General features: G+C 41.4%; 1 protein-coding gene across 1 annotated transcript in view; it reads left to right on the forward strand.

Moving 5' to 3' along the window:
- Positions 1-22,496, forward strand: part of LOC121281090 (C-terminal-binding protein 1-like) — an 89,224-nt gene that overhangs the window by 3,492 nt on the left and 63,236 nt on the right. The window contains exon 3 of the mRNA XM_041193752.1: positions 1,083-1,273. Coding sequence (XP_041049686.1) covers positions 1,210-1,273 — 64 coding nt within the window. The 5' untranslated portion in view covers positions 1,083-1,209. The remainder of the gene's footprint in view (positions 1-1,082; positions 1,274-22,496) is intronic.

The raw sequence follows: 22,496 nt of genomic DNA on the forward strand, positions 1-22,496 counted from the left end.
GAACAAGGCATATGAGAAACTGTTAGGACAGCCAATAAAAAGCTTGGTCAACATTAGGTTTGAAGGAGCATCTTAAAGAAACTGGTAAAGTTTAGGGAGGAAATTCCAAAGTTTTTTAGGGCCAAGACCTCAAGGTTGTAGGTCTGGAAGAGACTACAGAGATGGGAACACTGAGTCTGTGGATTGATTTGCGTATGAGGGTGGGAATTTTAAATTTATAGCTTTGCTGGATCAGGGAGCCAATGTAAGTGAGCAAGTACGGAGCTGATGGATGAATGGGCCTGCATGTGGATTAGGGCAGCAGAGTTTTGGATGAGCTCAGGTTTATGGAAGATGGAAAGGTGGCTAGAAGAGAATGGCCAAGCTACAATGTTGTAATTTTGAAATGATTCAGATGACGTACAATCTGGAGTTGCCTTAGGTTGCGCTGTGTGTGCAAGTAGATAACCAGAGAGGAACAAAAACAGAAAATGCTGGAAAAACTCAGGCATGACTGCATCTGTGGAGAGAAAAACAGAGTTGACGTTTTGAGTCCATTCAGTCTTTCTTCAGAGCTGAAGAGAAGTGGAAATGTGATGAAATTTATACTGTTTAAGGGGAGTAGAGCAGGTGAAGCTGGGTAGATGGCCATTGATATGTGGGGCCTATCATGAACAAAATGACAAAGGAAGTGTTAATGGTGGTGGTGAGGGCTAAAAAGCGGCATAAAGGTAACTGGGGCCCATGCAGGTAGCCATAGCCACATCTTTTATTTGGAGGGAGTGAGACAAGTTAAAGGAGAAATTGCTCAGTGAGAGAACCAGAGAGGTGTGAGTTATACTTAGAAAATTACAATGTAAATTGATAGGACATTAAATTAACATTCAAATGTCACTTGCTATTGTATATTGTGTGGGTGTCAAATAAACATAGTGATAAGTGAATGGTACAGCATGAAGATGGGGTATTGTCATCTTTATATGCTAACTTCTCTTGCAGATTTTAAAATACATTTTGGCTGAACCAGTTGTGAGAATTAGGGGAAAAGAAAATCCTATCTGTACCTAACTGGAGATTATTTAAATTTCTTTTTTACAAAACAGGCTAACAGGAACTTTTGGAAATATTGAAACCTGTGAATTTTGATGTCTGATACCTCCGGTTTTTGCTGTGGTTAAAAGTTAATCCACCTTCAGTCATCAACGTGCTAACCTCTGACCTGTAGTCCTCATGTCTGTGCCCGTAATGGACAAACACAAAGTAAAGCGGGCACGTCTTGATCGCATTTGCGAAGGTAAGAAATTAAAGTTGAAAAGGATATCTTATGAAGTCATGCCTCAGTGTTGTATTATGTGTTTGAATTAGAATTTATTTGTGGGTGTTGCTTATGATCATTTACTAGCTTATTTCTCATCTCCACTGAATTTTGATTTGGTTCCACTGTTAGGAATGGCAGCTTACTGTGTCACATCTGTTTGTGCTTTCCTTGTACTTAGCTAGTGTGCGTAAGTTCCGAAACCTTCTGTGTGGGGAGTCAATGATGTACTTTCAGGCCTGAGGTAAAAGATGTTCAAATACTACCTACAGGGATGACTGTGACCGGTGCTGTTATATATTGCAGAGATTCAATGTGGTGGTTTTGATAAAAGGCTGTACTCTGCATTGAAGGCTCCCATGTCACCATGCATTGTTTTGGAAGGCCACCTGCTTCTGAAATCAAAGAGGGACAGAGTGGCTGTGCCAAATGCCCAATACTCATTGAAATGTTTGGATTTAAATATTAATCTTTTGAGTATAATTTTCCTTCGTGTATGAATGTGTAACTGCCAACTAAGTGTTTGTTGTGGGTGGTGGACGGGGTGCCAGTCAATTGGGTTGCCTTGTCCTGGATGGAGTTGAGCTTGTTGAGTTTTGTTGGAGCTGCACCTATCTACGCAAGTGGAGAATATTCCATCATACTCCTGACTTGTGCTTTGTAGATGATGGACAGGTTTTGGGGAATAAGAAGATGAGTAACTCACCACAGAATTCTCAGCCTCTGACCTGCTTTTGCAGCCGCAGTATTTTTATGGCTTATTCCTTCACTGTCACGGGGTCAAAAAAACCTAGAACTCCCTTCCTAACAGCACTGTGGGTGTACCTATACCACATGGACTGCAGCGGTTCAAGAAGGCAGCTCACCATCACCTTCTCAAGGACAGCTAGGAATGGGCAATAAATGCTGGCCTAGCCAGTGAAGCCCCCATCCTGTAAATTATTTTTTAAAATGCTTAGTCCAGTTCAGTTTCTGATCGATGGTGACATCAGGATGTTAATGGTAGGGGATTCAGCAATGGTGATGCCATTGAGCTTCAGGGAGAAATGGTCAGAATCTCTCTTTTGGAGATGGTCATTACCTGGCAATTTCATGACACAAATGTTGCTTGCCACTTATCAACCTAAGCATGAATGTTGTCCAGGTCTTGGATTTTGGTACAGACTACCTCAGTATCTGAGAATTTGCAAATGGCACTGAACAATATGGAATCATCAAACATCCAACTTCTGACCTTAAGTTGGCAGGGAAGTCATTGAAACGGTTTAAGATGTTGAACCTATGACATTACCCCAAAGAATTCCCACAGCAATATCCTGGGACTGAATGATAGTCATCTTCCTTTGTGCTAGTTATGACTCCAACCTGTGGAGAGAGTTCCCACTGCCATTGACTTCAGTTTTGCTAGGACTCCTTGATGCTACACTCAATCAAATGCTGCTTTGTTGCCAAGGGCAGTCACTGTCACCTCTCCCTGGAATTCAGCCCTTTTGTCCTTGTTTAGACCAAGGTTGTAATAAGGTCTGGAGCTGAATGGTTCCTAGCAGAACTAAACTGAGTTTCAATAAGTAGGTTATTGCTGGTAAGTTCCGTTTGATAGCACTGTCGATGGCACCCTCCATTACTTTGAGAGGAGGCTGATGAGGCATTAGTTGGCTGAATTGAATGCCCTGCTTTTTGTGGACTGAACATACCCAAAAAGTAGAAAAATGTGTTCAGCAGTGTTGTTAGCTGTACTGGAACAGTTTGTTACGGGCGTTGCTAGTTCTGGAGCACAGGTTTTCAGCACTACTGCTGAGACGTTGTCAAGGCCCATAGCGTTTGCTGTTTCCAATGCCTTCAGCTGTTTCCTGATATCATGCAGAGCGAATTGATTTTACAGAAGGCTGGGATCTGTGACACTCGGGACATCAGGAAGAGGCCAAGATGCATCAACCACACGTCACTTCTGGCTGAAGTTCCAAATGCTTCAGCCTTGTCCTTTGCAGTTTTTCAGTGAGATTGTGTTGTTTGGCAGTGTGGGAAAATGTCACACTGGTGCAGTGGGGAGAAGATGATTCTGCTGATACTGAAAGCATTATGAGTAGTGCAAGAGCTCTACAGCTGATGGATACCCATACCTGACTTTGGTTGCTTGTTGATAGCACTTTGTGCAACACGTGAAAAAGTTGGTTACAAGCAGGAGAGTCTGTCTTGAGGTGGATGGACTGTTCATAGTTTGCACTGGGGGAGTACACTGGCAACATCTGGGTGGGATTGTTGCCCAGTGGGGAAAATTGGTAATACCACTGGCAACAGTCACAACTTAATTTTTGGTGCCACTATACTGGATTCTTCTGAAGTTACAGTCCTGGCTGAAATGTGGAGGTCAGAGTTGTGATATAATTGAGAAATAGGTCCCCAAAGCTTTTTGAATGATGCAATTGCCCTCAGGAAAAAGTGTAACATTTGAATTTAAGATAGTCTCATTGCACTAGAAACCAGTGTGATGAACTGGAGACAAAGTGTGATGGAATGGGTGAAACATGAGCAGCTGTTCCATATCTAATATCCTGCTTTTCCTTTCCAAAGGGATATAGTGTACAATAATAAAATGCCACCTCACAGTTGCATCTTTATGCAACCTGGTTGTGTTATAGTATCTAACCCAGTTATTGTGCATTTAAAATGCAGGATCTGTAGTAACTTGTGCATTCTCTGAACCTGTTCCCAGGTTTTTGGCTAATCAAAGTTGGGTTTAAAATTAACAGCAGTCAAATTTGAAATCTCTCAATCAATTTCAATGAGCTGGACATGTTTTTTTACTGGGTTTGCCCAAAGCTGTCTTAACTGTAATCGTGCTATGGTCACTGTTCAAGATAAATGACAACCTTAATCTTAAAGGTGGTAGCTGGCAGTTACTGGCACTCCCAAAGGGTTATAAATATCAAGTGCTTGGTGTCCAGGGTTAAACCATGTCTTTTTAGAGGTGTAGGTTATCCAGAGGGGTGAGTCATGTTCAGAATTCTGTATTATATGTTTGGCACTCTGCCAGTAGAAAAATTTTTGCAGCAGCTTTTGGGTCCCCTGGCTACATGAGCTTGCCCTTTTTGATTGATCTCAGCTACATCTCATTGTATCTGCCTTCTGCTCTGGAATCTCATCTCTTGGATGTAAAACAATATTTTAGCGTTCTGCTAAATTTAACAAAAAACACCTTTATTGAACTCAGATGTGCACCACTAATATATTGGGCATGATTCGTAGCCTTGTTCTGACTGCACAGAATAGTGCATTGCATTGACTGAACACAGAATTTTTCTTTCTTTGGATTGCAAGTGGTGAGGAGGTGAATCTAATTTGTACTATTTCTGTTTTTGTTTTAAAGAATATGAAATACATGCAAAATTTCATCAGCTGCAAAGCAGCTTGTGGACATATAATGAAAGTGCTCCTCTATTTAAACCCATAAGCATACAAAATACCTTGACCTTTTCTGACAGTACGATGGAATCTTCATTAATGACCAAAATATAGGAAATAGTAGAAATTGGCAGATAACTAAGAATCCCCAGATTTTAGTTTTACATGTAGTATAGCAATACCTAGACGTGGGAATGAAGACAAACACAAATAACAAACTGGTACTTAATCTTTTACATAGTTATTCACTCACAGTTGGGAGTGGGTAGAAGATGAAAAACAAAGGGCTTACATTGCCTTTCATGACTTTATACGTTCCAAAATCCTATTACCAATGAAAGATTTTTGTAGTGTAGTCATTATTATCATATTGGGACATGGAGCAGCTAATTTTCACACAGCAAGCTCCCTCAAATAACAATGAGAGACAGTACAAGATAACATGATTTAGTGAGGAATAAATATTGGTTGTACCAAGGAGTATTCTAGGATCTTACTTCTACCAAAGGCAACAGACGGGATCTCGGTTTAACATCTCATCTGATACATGTCACCTTCGACAAGGAGATGCCTTCTCTGTACTGCAGTGTCAGCATGGGGTGTGGATGCTTAAATGTCTGAAGTGGGGCTTGATCCCCCTCACCTGACTCAGAGGCAATGCTACCACTGACACCTAAACTGGGGGACTGTATCTATAGGCATAGAGGAATTATTGTGCTGTAGTGCATGGCAGTGGTTAGACTATTGAGACAATGCTGTATCACTGAGTGGATAGAAATTACAAACGATGACTGATAGATCTTTGGTGCATCCAGCTTGTCCCACACAATTGTAATGCCTTGTGCTTCACTATATATACACACCCCACCACATGTGAAACCATATTTCTGGGGAGAGGCTCAAATGCACAGTTTAAAAACCCAAGCCAATTTCAGAGAGGAAAAAAACTGGTAAATTCCTTTAAACCCTCCCTTAGGTGATTAAAACTAAATAGTTTCTGGTCCTGATCAAACTACGTAGTACTGACCCTTTTGAACAAGGATTATTGCCCTAGCAAGGAACAGGTTCAATTCTTGAGGAAATTAAAGGAATCGGTAACCATTGCATGAGCCAACAGCCTGTTCTTGAGGTCCACGGTTGAAGAACTACCTGCTGACATCTAACCTAGATGTGGCCTAGTGACCACCCTCTACTTCAGCCCTCCCTAGCTTATGAAACTGGAGCAACATGCCTATTCTCTTCTCTTCATTTTATAAACCTCACTCCCATTACCTCAAAGCCTTCTCTAAAGTGTATAGCCCCAGTTATTTTAACCTATCTTGATTATTAAGACACCTCAAACTGGAAATTAACCTTGTGCCCCTCCTCTGTATCCTTTTCAATATCAACCACTGGAGGAGACAAAATTGGACACTTCTAAGTCCTACCCAATGTCTTGTAGAAAGATAAAATGGTAAACTTTGCCTTTATAGTCAAATGTCTTACAAACGCCTCCTAACTCCTTATTCACTCTTGCAATTGCTTCGCAACATTGTTCACGAACCTTTAAAAACTTATGCAGTAAAATACCCAAATTTCCTTCCATACATACTCTATTGCTTTTCCCTAAAGGAAGGATGAACATATGTTCAGAATTCACCCTGCCCACATGCTTAACACTGGCAAATGTTGTTTAACATAGAAAAGTACAATCACAAGCCAAATCCCCCACACCTCAACATCTGGAAGCAGCCGCTCATTGTCTACAATACAAATACTCAGACAAATCTTAGTACCATCTGCAAAATTGCAGATCATGTCACCAAAACCTAGATCTAGAGCATAGATAAAAGTAATTAAGAGCAGTGGTCTGAACGCTGATCCCGTGTGATAACTTTGGTTACCAGTCCCCAAGAAGAACCAAATCCATCTGCTACAATCTTCGAGCCAGTTCTCAACCTAGCTCAATATATTACGGTTAATGCTGAAGTCTTAATCTTATAAAGAAGTCTCTTGCCAAAGCAATACCTTGCCAAAAGCTTTGTGGAAGTTTAAATAGACTGTGACTGGGCTTCCCTCATTCCTCATCTCGGTGATTTTAAAAAAAGATCAAATTTGTAAGACATGACTTTTTTTTTTTGAAGCCATGTTAGCTGTCCCTGATATGTTCTGCTCATGTATTGCATCTTTAATGGTATTTGTCAAGCATCTTCCCTATTGCTGATGTCAGTTAATGAGCCTATAGTTACCCGTAACCAAAGGGGCTAGCTTATCTCATTTTTTAAGATGGGGAATGTGTTAGTCCCTTTACTATTGAAGGGAACTGCCTCAGAGTGCAATGAACTACTAAAAATGAGACACAAGGGACTTGCATAGCATGTATCTCATCGTTCTGAGGACTTTCCGTGGGACTGGACAGGGATGAGAAATTTCCACCGTGTGGCAGATTTCTGACACTGGTGTCTCAGAAATCTGATATTTTAAATGCATGTTCAAACCTTTAGGGCTAGTCCAAGGCTTAAAAAAAAACAACTCCGTCTGAGAGAGCAGGAATTGACTGCAGAGTTATGATCGGAGGAGCAGTGAATACAGGAGCGATAGAGCTGCTCCTGCAACCACAGATTCTGCCCCTCCCATGCTTGGTCCTCCAATCACAGGTTCTCTTAGCACCCCTCTGTCTCTGCAGGAGCAGCAATTGATGATGGGAGAAGCAGCAAGGGCTGGAGGGAGGGAACCTGTAATTGGAAGTTGAGGAGCAGTTATTCTGGCCAGTCTTGCTGCCACCGTGCAGGAAACTTTGGGCTGCGCCGTTACCAATCACTTTGTGACCTGTTGCTGGATGGTGAGGCTAAGGAGAAGAAGCAGACTTTCGTGCTCCCCTCCTCCACCCCTTGGCATCCTTCTCGCTCTACCAACCCCACCTTTCTCTTTGCCCTCCCCTTCACCTCCACCTCGTGATCAGATTGGATATCAGCAAGAGTAGATAGTACGGCTACAGTGCCAGATTAAGAATCTTGAGAGCAGAACGTTGTGTGTAAAAGCCCTGTTTGGTTCATTAAAGGCTGCATTTATTGTATATCCATAGTTGTTTGTAGATAACACGTCTTACTGTCCACTGTGTGGTGTGGGGATGGATATTGAGCTCATTGGCAGCTGTGATATTCACGTAAGCTATGCTGCCTTTGGTGCTTGAGTTTAAATATTGATGTGGCTGTCTTGAGACCATAAAATAGTGGAAAAGATTTGAGGGGACAGGAGGTAAGCTGTTCATTGCATTGGACTCGACCGTTCCCCTGCTCTTGTTGCCATGTTTTTGATAAGTGTGGTCCAGTTAAGTTTCTAGTCAGTGATGACATCCAAGATGTTATTACTGAGACACTCTGCGATGCTAGTGACATAAAAGGTCAGTGAGCTATTTGGGTCCTCTCTTGTTGGAGAGGGTCATTGACTGAAAGTAAAGAAGGAATAAATTTGCATTTATACTGCACCTTTCATGTTCTCTGGACACTTCAAAATGCTTCAGTTAATGAAGTACCTTGGAATGTTGTCATTGTATAAAGAAATCAGTTTTGGTGGAGTTCGCATTGAATTTTGGTGAGCAGAATATTGGCTAATGTGTTGCTTGATGGCACTATTGATGGCTCCTTCCATTACTTTACTGATGATTGGGAGACAATGGTATTATGATGCTGGGTAAGATTTGCTCTTCATTGTAGATGGGGAAATACTTGGGCAGATTTTCATATCAGGCAGATGCCAGTGTCATAGCTTTACAGAAAGAAAAAAATGTGAAAAGTACTGAGTGGGAAAGTATTTGCAGTGCGGTGAGCTTCCCTTTATTTTCTCTGCAGCAAAGCTAAACAGTTGTCACTGAGTAATGCATGGTTATATCATTAGTCATTGCCTCAGAGACCCAATATTTAATTATGTGACATGACACTTATTTAAGCAAAGGCAGGAAGGAAACTGAGCACCAGCATTTTCCCATCCTTGTCCATTTCACATGTTGTGTAAGGATTTTTTATTTAAAAAAAACCCCCAAAAAATCAAAGGTAGTGTTTGGTTTCTTCCTTGATTGAGATCTAAATGCCAAATTATGCTGCAGTTTGTGTTTGTAGGATTGGGGAGGGCACAAATCAAGATTGTGGGGCAAGTTTAGGACAAACATCAGAGGCATTTCTTTATGCATAGGCTGGTCAATAGCTGGAATGGGCTGTCAAGAGGAGTAGCTAGAGCACTCAACTCAATTTAAGAAACAAATCAATGTTGTAATGGGGTGACAATAGGATAGATATTTTGGAAATAGGAAGTTAAATGGGCCAGAAGGCTTTCTTCATCTAAACTGATCTTGTTGTGAGTGCACTGCATTGCTTAACTCGAGTGGTCTACAGTTGAGTGTAGTCTCATGCTTTCGGTCAGCAGAGTATTCTGAGTAAAACGGCATGTGCAATAGGATTGCTCATTTGGTTGGGAATGTTTCCGGAGGTGTCACCACATGACCTCCTCCATTCATCACCCTGCACATCTGTCCTCGGCTTCACATTCCTCTCAATTGGAAAGGAAATGGACTTCGTTACTTGCTTACATAAATTTTGATCATCAGTCGAATGGCCTTTTTTTTTCATCTAACCCTAATATTTTTATAACCAATAAAAATCATTCAAAGAAATTTAAAAGAAGCGCTTATGTAAAGCCTGGTTTCTGTTTTTGCTTCCGGATTATATGCAGCAGTATCGTCGAGATGAATTTTTTGTTGATGAAGACTACAGGAGAATCCTGGTGGGTTATGCGAACCTTATGGGTTAGATTTGCCTAATGCAAAAAGTTTGTTGATAAAATGAAAATTGGTTCCTCCTTTCTTTCACATAATATCAAACTTAATATCACGTGATCTTTGGGTCCCCTGTGCAAATGGATGTGTGGGAGGCCAGTGCTACGGGAATGGGGTAGAGTTATGTGATGAAACCAGGAATGTGTCCAGTCAGAGTTGGCAGCCCTATTTCATGTGCTGTTTTACTAAAATGGTACCAGGGATGAGGGGAAGATTGAAGAAGCTAAGGTTATGCTTGCTAGAGCAGAGAAGATTAAGAGAACACTTAATTGAAGTGTTCAAAACCATGAATGGTTTTGATGGCATATAAGGAGAGTGAGTTTCCAGTGCCAGAGGGGTCGGTCCTGAGGTCACATTAGACTTTTTTTATATAGGGTAAAGTGTTGTGATCTGGAATTCACTGGCTGAAGGGATGGTGGAAGCAGATTCAGTTGTAATTTTCAAGAGAAATTTTACTAATTCTTGAAGGAGAAACAAAATTGCAGGGGTTATAGGAAAACAGCAGAGTGGGACCAATTGGAGAGCTCTACCAAAGAGCTGGTACAAGTTCAGTGTGTCAAATGGCTTCCTTCCTGCTGCATCATTGTCATTCTATATACTATTTTTAAAAAATACTTTGAATCTGAAGAAGTCTAGATCTTTTGTCCCTGGCAGACAACATTGTGTTCCATAACTCAGGATAAATCTTATGTCAGCAGGTTAAAAAGTATAAAGCTAATCAGTTAGTTTGATCTCATTCTTGCAAAATACCTACCTGTTAGCTTCCCACTGTGGCTTTGTTTCCTTTAATAGACAAATTGGACCTTCGTTGTGGCATGAAATGAAAGGATAGTCCCTCTGACAGTGTGGTTGATCTAGAGTACCTGGTTTGTAAGTTGTGGGGATCAAACCCACAATCTTCTGACCAACTACATAATGGTGCTACTAACTGAACCAACATAACTGTAACAGTGTGCCTTCATAGGTCATAGAATGACACAGCAGATCTGTGCTGACTGTTTGAAAGAACTATCCAATTAAACCCACTGTCCTGCTCTTTCCTCATAGCTCTGCAAATTTTCTCAAAGCAAGTATATATCCAATTCTCTTTTGAAAGAAAGTTATTGAATCTACTTCCACCAATCCCAGGCAGTACATTCCAGATCATAACTACTTACTGTTTTAAAAACACTCTCACGTTGTCTCTGGTTCTTTTACCATCACCATAAATCTATGTCCACTTCTATAGACCCTTCTATTACTGAAAACTCTTTCTCCTTATTTATTCTTTCTAAACACATTATTTTTGAACTCTTCCATCTCATAACCTTCTGTGTTCTAAGGAGAACAACCCCAGGTTTGCTGGTCTTGCCACATAGCAGAAGTCTTTCATTCCTGGTACCATTCTTGTTTATTGGTTCCCATTCTTGACTTCTGTCCAAATTTGTGGTATATCTGTTTAAAATGTTTTACTTTGATATGTTCCCATAATAACCAGATAGTGTTGTAGTATTTGACATACACTTATGGACACTTTTTTCATAATCATTTTGCCCTGCTTTTATGTCTCACTAGCAAAACCCTTCTTCACATTGGTCTAGCCTTGTGCTCTGATGACTAACTGTCCTTCCCATGCCTTATATTCCATATTTAAAGAAAGGATTAGGGGGAGTCACTGTTTAAACTGCCACCTACAGTAAGTACTTACCGTTGGCTCTGCACTTCTGCAGTTAGCAATGCCTCTTCTTTGATTCTAGCATTTTGTGAATTACTGCTAGCTTGACTGGTATCTAGAGCACAGTGCAGATCCCTTCTAAAAATTGTCAGTTGATTATGTTGTGGATTTAACACTGGATAAATTGCAGGTTGTTGTATTCTAAAGCCATTCTGATGCAGTGAAGTTTACCTAGAATTGTCATATTCTAACCTCATATTGAGCTCTTCTGTTTCCTGAATTGGTAGGATTCTCACCTGGTCTCCTGTCTACACTAGAGTGCTACTCACATCCGGCACTCTTCACTTGTGCTACCCATCATTCAGTGCCTGTGTTGGGGCAGATGGATGACTCATTTTTCAGGCCTGTGTCTTTGCTGTTCTTAACTGACCCAGACCAAGTGCGTTAGAGTGTAATGATGTGCTGTTTGATTGTAATTGTCCCTTTCCCTGTGGAGAACCAGCTAGTGACCTATCCTCTCCTTGACATCTGTGTGCTAAAGTTTGAGAAATCATGAGCAGTACATGCTGCTGTGTCACCTTACCACTTTTCAAGATTAGGAAAGCTAGCTTCATCTGATCATTAATTTAAAAATACTCACTCACTCAAGTTAACTCCAATTGAAAACCTCTATGAAAGATCATGCTGGCGTACTGAGTTGCTGTCCTTTCATCAGAGTTTCAATCCAACCAAGACTGACAGTGAAATTGGATCTATTTGGTCACTGACTGGACTAATGAAGAATGATAAAGATAAAGTGACAGTGGTGAGATCAAGTGGGTTATGGTATGAAAGATTAATTTAAATATGAAGTTTGGAACTGATCTGATGAATAAAAATGGTCCCTTGCAATCCTTATGAGCTTTGAGACATATTGAGCGAATGCATAGGTTAGTCATATCAGATGGCCAATCATAGGCAACCATGATCTGTTGCTTTAGGAAATTGGGGAGGAATTTTCCAAGGTTCCTTCTTGTAATTGCCTGGAAGATTTTATTTGCATCTCAAGGAGTTAGCATTGCTAGCGATTGGGGAGGGTGGTGTACAAGGCTTCCTTGTCTAATGAGTAAAGTGAGCAGTGGTGGGTGAAATTGCTTTTTCTTACCTGGTCACATACATTTGTATATGCATGTAATCAGCATGGAGGAGTCTTGACCGCAAGACAGACTAGCCTGTAATTTGGTACAGACTGGCAATATCACTGACTGTAAGAGTGGGAATGGTAGTACAGGTAGAAAGTACTGTTCTGTTTTAAGGAAGGATTGTGATTCATCTGCCACTAAAGGGTGAAGAAGGGTGTGGCATTTCCAAGCCTTTTCTTGTAGAGCACAAACAAATCTGCAACAAGTGATAATTTAGTTTATCAATTCTGAAAATCTGTTCTGGGGACATATTTATCAGATGTCAAGGAAGTTCATGAAATATCCTGTGTTAATGTGTCAATTTACTTTTTCTTATTTTCAAAATGAGCTAGTATTTGGCTACAAGTGAGTTTAGATGCTGTGTTGAAGAGAAGTTTTGCATTTATATAACCCCATATTCTGCTCCAAACAGAATTGCATGTCTGTTTTATGCCAGCCATGCCCACAAACCAGAGAGATGACTGATCAATCTTATTTTGATGCTGTTTGGGAAGAGCTTAATGCTCCTCTTTGCTGTAGGATCTTTACTGTTCATTGAACAGGCCAACAGGGCCTTGTTATAATGTCTCAGCTGAAAGGTTGGTGGCACCTCTTAAGAATGTAGCACTTTCCCACCAAACTGTACTGTTCACCTAGATTACACGCTTAAGTCTTAGAAGAGTTTGAACCATCACACAACCAATAATAAAAGTTGTTATTCCCAATTGAAAAGTATATTCTTCAAAACTGATCCATTGGATTTTTTTTTATTTAAAACATATTAAACTTCACATCTGGAGCTGGCAAAACAATAAATTAGGCACTTCTTTAATGGTACAAAAGAACTTGAGCTGGTGGTGAACCATACATATTGGAAAGCCTTGGGACTGGGGATGCTGCAACTGGTCCCAATGCACCCAAGCTCTCCAGTGGAATGCTCTTGGACGGTATGTATATGTGGAGCTCTGATGATGGGGTCAGGCTCATTTCTTTTGCACTGCTTAGTTGAGTAGCTGAATCACTGTCATGGCAAGCACTTGTAAAAGGTGTGAAAGGATACAAGGCTTGTGGAATTGTATCCTTTTTGAGTTGCAGCTTCCAGAGAAGTAAGAAAGAACTTGGATTTACATAGGAAGGAGAGAGGAATATTGAATTGGGGAAGAGAAATATGTCCATTAATTTGAGGCAAGTTTTCACTTTAACACCTGAAGCTGTGCCATGGAATGTTAATAAAACAACTTAATGCTTCATTGCTAATATTGTACAGTGCAGTTTCAAACTACTTACCTAAGTTGCTTCTAGCTTTGGGCCAAGCCTTTTGGTTAGTTTTTGGTGCTTTAATTTTTCCAGTAGTGTAACCAGAGTTAATTGTCATCTGATGTAAGGGATTTAACAGAGGGCACCAGATGTACTTGCTTTCAGTTCTGACCATTGTCGATCCCTTTCAAATAAGCCTAAAGGACAAAAGTGTTTCATGAGCAAACTAACTTGTATAAAGCTAGTAAAATAATTCTATGCGAAGGAAACCTAATGTACAATTGTAATGGAAAGTCATAGTAAAAATTCATATTCACTCATGTAACTGAAAATGTTGGTTTTATGTAGAATTATTGGGAAGTATAATCAATCTTTAAATGGACTTTGGTATGTTAACTACAATTTAGAATGAGCAATCGTTGTTAAGTTTCTTTTGAGTGGTACGTGCCGCAGTCAAATCGTTTTACTAGCTATCATCCAATATAGTCTTGAGGTGGGACTTACAGATGTCAAAACACTCTTACAACAGCTTGCATTTATGTCAGTCAAGAATCTAAGGGCACAGGGAGGTAGACAGGGAAGTGGAGGCCACAATCGGATCTTATCAAATGGTGGAGCAAGCTTGTGGGGCCAAATGGCTTACTCCTCTTAATTCATATCTTCGCCGCCTTGTGCAGTAAAACACCCCAAGGCGCTCCACAGAAACACAATTGGACAATATTGGACACTCACAGAAGGAGATTTTGGGAGAGGTGATCAACAGTTTGACGAGACATCGTTTTTAAGGAGAGTTTGAAGGGAGGAGACGACAGCGGAGATGGAGGTGAGTGAGTTAGGGAGGGAATATTGGAGATTGGTGCCAAGACAGCTGATGGTACAGCCACTACTAAATAGTAGGGTGAAGGAAGTTGGTAATGGACAAGAGATTGGAATTCTCGGGGCTGTAGATATGGGGAACACTGCAGAAGGATTCCCGAGGATTAGTTTTGTAGAATGGACGTATTCAAGAACAGGGAGCCAATGTAGGTCAGTGAGTACAGATGAGTGAACGTTGGACTGAAAGATTTGCGGCTAAGCCAATATGGTTAAAAGATTCCTATCACAGGAGATGAATGTTGGTGAATTTTCTGCAACGGTCTGGAGTGGAATTCTGATAGTTAAGCATAGAAGGAAGGTGTTGTTCAGTCGCCCTAATCTGTGATCTCTCCCAGCCTTACACTCTGCTGGTCCCTGAGATCTCTGTGGTCCAGATTTTAATCACTGCATTATTGGCAGCCGGACCTTTAGCTGCCAAGGCCTTGAGCTCTGGAGTTCTCTCCCTAAATTTGTTTACCAGTTTACCTAGCTCTCCTATTAAAATACTCATTAAAATCTACATCTGACCAAGCTTTTAATAATCTAGCCTACCCTAACATCTCCTTATGTGACTCAAGTGTTAAATTTTGTTTCAGATGCTTGTAAAATGTCTTGGGGCATATTATTAAGTTAAAGGTGCTATATGAACACAAGTTGTTGTCCATGTAATATCCGTTTTGTCCTGGAGAGTGGGTGGAAAGAGGGCCCAGAGGCAGTCAGCAGCACCTAGAAGAGGTACAGTCTGTGGCTCCAGAGTGGAGCTGCCACATCCTGAGAGAAATCAAACTGTGAAATCACAGGAAAACCTGGACACACAGGTGCATGGACCTGCACCTAGCCCCTGGTAATACCTCTTTTTTTTTCTTGAGCACACTCACTGCTGCTCCTTCAAGCACAGACTGCTTCTCTCCCAAGTTTGCTTATGAGCCTATCAGCAGCTAATGTGGGAGAGGAACGGCCTATGATTGGAAGAGCAGTTTCTTTCAGAATCTTCCACTCCAGTTACCAGCATTTAGAAAACTGCCTCTGGGGGCCACATTGTCGTGCTTCATCTGTGCTTTGGACGTGCCTGCTGTAGAGGATGAGGAAACACCCCAGAATTAATTGTGAATTAGGAGGTGAAAGGGAGGGAGGAACTTAAAACAATTACAATCACTGGGGAAAGGGTACAAAGAAAATTATTAGAACTAAAAGCTAGTAAGTCCCCAGGTCCTGATAGCCTTCATCCTGGCTGCTGAGGTAGTAGGTGCATTTGTTTTGATTTTCCAAAATTCCCTAGTTTCTGGAAAGGTCCCATCATATTGAAAGATAGCGAATATGACTCATCTATTCAAGAAAGGAGAGAGCACGAAACTGAAGGCCGGTCAGCTCAATACCTGGCATAGGGAAATTGTTAAATGCCGTATGGATTTCAGAGCAGCCATAGCCAAGAGGTTCTATGGTATTGCTGTATGTGGCCCATTGGATCTGCTTCTAGGTTTCTTTCTTTATGAAATTGGATTCAATGATGCATGTCATTTGTAATCAAGTTGCATTTTTGAATGTGGAAGGCTGATATAAAGTTGTTTTAAAAAAACATATGGGGCCCCTGGCTTTATAAATAGGGATATGGAGTGCAAAAACAAGAACGTTGTGATGATCTGGAATGCACTTCCTGAAAGAGTGATGGAACTAGATTCAGTACTAACTTTCAAAAGGGAATTGGAGATATACTTGAAGGGGGAAAACTTACAAGGGAGTGGGGCTAATTTGATAGCTCTTTGAAAAAGCTCGCAAGGGCTGAATGGCCTCCTGTGTTGGAGGATTCTATGATTTGGGTCAGTCGTCAGTGTAGGGCTGCAAATTGATCCTAATTGAATTTTATTCATCAGTTTCCAAACCGGTTAACTTTTTCCAGTGATTCTAGTGCCTGTAGAATTTGGCATTGCAAGGGCTGCAGCAAGCTTGCGATCAGCAGCTGAGTGCTGGAATTTTGCAGGCAAGTTCTGTCGTTCTTGATGCACCTGATTGGGCTCTGAATTACGTAGCGCAGTCACATGGGGTCCTGTTTGTTGCGTCCTCGTTTTACTGAAAGTGAAATATTTGACTTCTATTGCTCCACCCTTATTTGGTCAGTAGCAGCCTTGGATTGATCCCTTTCTCATATAAACACCCAAAGGTAGTCATGACTCTTTGGTATTTCCCATAGTTGCAATTAACTTCTCCTGGGGGCTTCAATTTCAATATGGGCAGATATGGATGCGAAACATATCTACTATAAGTCCTCGGAGAGCCCTCAGTATCTGGTGATCCAGATCTGGGTTAATTAAACTATTGTTTGTGCTTGTAATACCAGCTCTGCCATGTAGATGTCAATACAGATATCCTCTGTTTAAAGTGTGTTCCAAAATTGTTGTTTTGCTCTGGCACGGATTAGAAAATAAGGAACTTATCCAAATAGCGCTGCCGTCAACTTCAATTTAGCGCAGTTTCTGTGCACACAAAGCCCCTCAGCTTGGCATGCCGGTTTGACGTTGCTGTTTGACTCCACTCTGAACCTGGTATGGCCTCTTCCCTCCCGTTCTCCTTGCTTCTTTAGCTACCACTGAATGACTCACCGGATGACTGACAGGGCTTTCCTGAGGTTTCAGCCTCTGTTGTCCAGGCTGCTCCCCACAGTCAGAGCTCCTTCGTTCCTAGTACCTGTTTAAGTTATGACTTTTGCATTTAAAATTTTTAAAAATATTTCCAGTGAGGTCTTTGTGTTGTTTTGATGCTGATGTTTTGGTGTTGAGCTGTGGATCAGTGTTGGATAGGTTTTTACTCTTTTAAAAATTACAGGTTAGAAATGTAACACAACTTTATTACATTCTTAAGGGAAAGTGATTTTTGTTTAGCATACTCTTTTTCAGGAACACATCAGGAGTGCTGAGCAAGGGATAGTTGTGCAATCCTGTTTCATGCTCAATTTTTCGAATTACTGAGATTTGATTTGAGTGTACAGGGGTTGAGGACAAGCTCCTGAATGACGCTACTATTGTGGAATATGCAAATGTGGGCAGATAGTCTTCTGGCCATCGCTTTTTGGCATTTTTGTTTTGTGGCATCAGGTTACCTCTGTCAGGAATAGGTTGTTTGACAACTAGGGAAATTACTCCCTTGTTCTAATTTCCCCAAGGTAAATGTCAAAACTCTGGTGTGATTTCCCTTCCAGATAATGAGGGGCTTGGGAAATTCTTCAGGGCATCACTCTATTCTTCTTCTCCACCTCTGTTAAAATATGACTCACTGGATGACTTGGAGGCTTTTATGCGTTAAGTATTGAGCATCTTATCCTTGCAGCATAATTGTATCCATGAAATTACTGCATTGGTAAGTGGGGCGATGCAGGGGGCAATAATGACCATTGTCTGTGGTGGTCTTCCAGTGTACTCGGGAGATATGCAAAAATGACAAAGTCACAATGTTCATTATCAGACTAGTACATTGTATTGACTCTGGGCATGTCCCAAAGAAGGAGCTTTGCATGGAATTTAACTTGCACTTTATCTAATTTGGGGTTGAACAGGGTAAACTGTGTTCTGCCTGTAACTTGCAATAAGCCTGATGCATGATGCTCCAACCCCCAATATGAGCATCTCTCGCCTGAATGAGGTTGAAAGAAATGAATGTTATAACAGGGTGCAAACATTAAGAGGATACTAATGTGTTTTGCTATACATTGGGCCAAAAGTATCTTTCACAGTTTGTTTGACTTCAAATCTATTTGATTTTAAAGTTGAGAATTTGTGGAACTCTGTAGTTTTCTGGTTATCTTTAACATTCAGAAACTTGATGGCTATTCTTGAGAAATGACCTACAAATTCCCCTTGAGTAAATACCAGCATTTTACGGTAATTATTCCTGTAGGTGCTGTGGGCTGTATGACCAAAGCACATTTTTGTGAGACAGCAGGCAAAGGGGCTGGCTGAATTAGCTCAAAGCTTCTGTGCTGTTCCCGACATCTTATCCTTAGCTTCTCCCAAGGGAGGCTGACTGAAGCTTTGTTCGGGTTTTTCCTGGTGGGAATTAATGGCTTAAAAAAAAATCCCACTGAATAAAATCCACTGTTAGTGGTTCGGGCTCTTTAACCAAAAGAGCAAGATGTATAGCTAATGAGCTTTGTCATGGTTGGCTGGCACTGAATAATGTCTGTGTCTGATTGGTTTGTCTTGAAGCTGTGTGTGTGTGTGTGTTTGTGTGTGTGTGTTTGTGTGTGTGTGTTTGTGTGTGTGTGTGTGTGTGTGTGTGTGTGGAAAGTGAGTAGATCCACACACTGCACATTCTCCATTGCTTCCCTGGACTGGCCTAGCCTGTGGAGAAAGCTGTAAAGACAGGAATGCAAGGTTAGTTCCTCCCTTCTCTTGCTGTCGCGCTCTCTTTCGCATGCCCTTGCTCTCTCTCTTGCTCTTCCCTGCCCCTTTAGATTCAGACATTCAAATATTTGTAATGTTTGTTTATGCCTAACTGATATTTCAAGGGTTGTAGGGGGAGGGGTTGATTTTTTTTTCCCTTTAGTAAGGTCAGGGTGGGGTTGCAGCAGCTGGCTTGCTACTGTTCCAGCCGCTCTTTGAACACAGACTTGAACAGAGGTTTCTGTGTGCTCCTCGGAGCTATTGGCAGGGAGGTTACTGCTTTATTGTTGCAGAATGCAGAACGTCAAGCACCATGTCGTTGCTGAGATGCGAACAGCCAATTCAAGATCAGTTTCCTTTAAAAAAAAATCTGCAGTTAAAGGCCCAGAAGCTAGATAGTAAATACAGTTTTAGCATCCTGTAAAACTTAACTGTTCTTCTCTAGCCACCCCCTGCAACCCCAGCCCAACCTACGACCTCCACTCCCACCCCACCCTTTTACATCACAGCACAAGATAATGTGGAAATGTGTCAAATATTTGCACAGGGATTATTTAAAAAACCCTGTTCTGAGAGGAGTCTGTCTGTCAACTTCTGTAAGTGCTGTCCGTCAAGGCACTGTGGAGTGGTTTTAAGTATTTTGTGGAGCATACAAGTTGCTGCATAATATTCAAGGTGCAGAGAAAATGGGAAAAATATTTAATGGAATTGTCTGCTAGCCAGATGGATAGCCTTGGTGCCAGTAAATAGAGGGCAAGGTCCTTGCGCAGGGAAAACTGATGCAATGAATAGATGTTTGTATGATTAACTCTCTTTTGTAGTTGGCTGTGATGTTAGCCTCTTGATTTGATGTTCTCTGCCTCCTATACCAATTGATTTGGTTCACACTCCTCACAGCCATCTAAAGTTGTGATTCTGGCAGGTCTCCTGACAGTGAGTTAGTTCAGCTCATGCATTTAGTTGCTGGAGGGCAGTAGGCTGACTGGTTGTCACCCAGTAAATGGATAATATATTCCAATGTGTAGTGTTGTAAATTCCCAGTAATATCCAGTGTGTTCATACTCATTACAAGCTCATCTTGTTTGAGACCCACCTCCTGCTCCCTTGACCCTACCCCCACTAAACTGCTGGCTGCCCAACTTCCCTATTGGCTCCCTTGTTAACTGATATTGTTAATGATTCTCTCTCCATAGATACTGTCTCCCTCTCCAAATCTGCCATCATCACCCTTCTACTCAATAAAAAACACTGACCCCCCCTGTCCTTGCAAACTCCATCACCAACCTCCTTTCCTCTTCAAAGTCCTCGAATATGCGGTCACCTCCTAAATTGGTGCCCATCTTTCCCAGAACTCCATGGTTGAATTCCTCCCGTCAGGTTTTTGCCTGACCATGGTACTGAAACAGCTTTTAGCAAAGTCACAGATGAGGTCCCAGTTGATTGTGATATTGATAATTTCTCCCTCCTCATACTACTTGGTATGTTTGCAACCTTTGTCACAGTTAACCACACTATCCACCTCCCAATGCCTGTCTGGCTGAATGAGACTGCATTCACCTGGTTCCGTTCTTATGGGTAAAATCATAGCCAGAGAATTACTTGGATTGACATCTCTTATTGCTCCTGCACCATTATCTCTGTCCCCCAAGGGTGTATCCTTGGCCCTATCCTATTTCTTATTTACATATTGCTAGTCAACAGCAGCATCCAAAAACACAGCATCATTTTCCACATGTGTGTTGATAGCATCCAGACCTACCTCACCAAATTGTCAGACTACATGTCTGATATCCTGTCTTACTGAGTAAAAATTCCCTCCACCTATATTTTTGCAAAGATTGAAGCCATTGTTATTGGCCCTCTCCACAAACTCTCTACCCTGGCCAACTACTCCATCACTCTCCTTAGATCAGTCTGAGACTGAACCATGATGTCATATTTGACCTCAAAATGAGCTCCCAGTTATGAATCCATGCTCTGACTAAGATTGCCTGTTTCCATCTCTGTAACATCTCCCAATCCTGTCCTTGCCTCAGCTCATCTGCTGCTGAAACCCTCATCCAGGCCTGTTACCTATAGACTTAACTATTCTATTGCATGCCTTGCCAACTGTCCACCTTCTACCCTCAAAACCCCTGCTGTCTGTGTCCTAACTTGCACCAAATCCCATTCACTGTCACCCGTGTATACTGATCTACATCGCCACAATTTTAAAATTTCCATCCTTCTTTTCAAATCCTCCCATGGCCTATTTTCTCCCTATCTCTGCATTTTCCTTTAGGTCTCCAGCTCTCCGATCTCCCTGTGCTTCTCCCAATTCTGGCATCTTGAGCATCCCGATTAACCCATCGATGCCTTAAGCTGCTAAGACCCCAAGGTTAGGAATTCCTTCTCCAAACCTCTCTTCCCCTCTTTCTCCTTTAAGATACTCCTTAAAACCTATCTTTTATCAGCCCTAAAACTCCTCCAATGGTTTGTTGTTGACTTTTGTTTGGTACCCCTCCATGAAGCACTTTGGGGTGTATTACTATGTTCAAGCTGCTATGTAAATGCAAGTTCTAATATCTGATATAAAAGCCCAGGAACATGTTGTATATTCTAATGAGTATGTATTTAGGGCTAGGTAGTAGTTGGAACAATTTACAAGTGGTTAAATGATCAGTCAAGAAAGACTCACTTAAATGGAACTCTTTGCAATCTCAAGATGTCCCTAAGCATTTCACACTTAATTCCAGTACTTTTGTACATGCCGGAGTCTCATCCCTCCGCAATTTGCCCTCGAGGTGGGTGTGGTAGGGAAGAGACTGTTGACCACTTCTTTCTGGAATGTGCCTTTGCAAAGGAGGTCTGGAGAGAGATGCAATGGTTTTTGTCAAGGTTCATCCCAAGGAACTCCGTGACCCAGGATTCTGTGCTCTACTGGCTGTTCCCAGGGATGTACACAGAGATAAACATCAACTGCAGCTGGAGAACCATCAACTTGGAGAAAGAAACTCTTTGGTCTGCCCAAAATTTGCTGGTCTTCCAGTGTAAAGAGTTGTCCTCAACAGTACTTTGCAGACTGGCACATTTCAAGGTCCAGGACTACATGCTGAGAGACACATTAAAGCTGCAGGAGCTGACATAGAGGCATAATGGAGAAAGGTTTCTGTCTAAGGCCTTTCAGTTATAGTGCACCAAATTGCTGGAAACTGTAGAACCCTTCGGGCTGTATGCCTGACATGGAATATACATTGTGAAAATCAAGAGTATTTGAAATTGTTTAGAGGCATCTCGGAGTGGAACATGCTGTATGGAGGAAAGTTGAATTTTATTGCACTTTCTGTAACGTTCAATTCAAAATGTTTTGTAATGTAGTTTTACAATTTTTATGAATAAAGTATATTTTTGGAAAGAAAGAAGACTTCAAGTACTTTTGTAGCATAGCCATGGAATCTTACAGCAAAGAAGGGTGCATTTGGCAAGTTGTACCTGTGTTGGCTCTTTGAAAGAGCTGTTCAATTTAATCTCAACCCTGCCTTACCCCTTAATCATGCAAATTAGTTCTCCAAGTACATCCACATGTAAGAGACAATGAATCAAAATCAATCAAGAACAGTTTACAATACTTCTGCTTCAGGGAGCTCAGCATTGCCACTTGGGGGGGTAGAGCTGCAATCACATTTGATTTTAAGTCCAGATTTGAAATCCA

Source organism: Carcharodon carcharias, chromosome 8, assembly GCF_017639515.1.
Source record: "Carcharodon carcharias isolate sCarCar2 chromosome 8, sCarCar2.pri, whole genome shotgun sequence".
Classification (NCBI taxonomy): Eukaryota; Metazoa; Chordata; class Chondrichthyes; order Lamniformes; family Lamnidae; genus Carcharodon; species Carcharodon carcharias.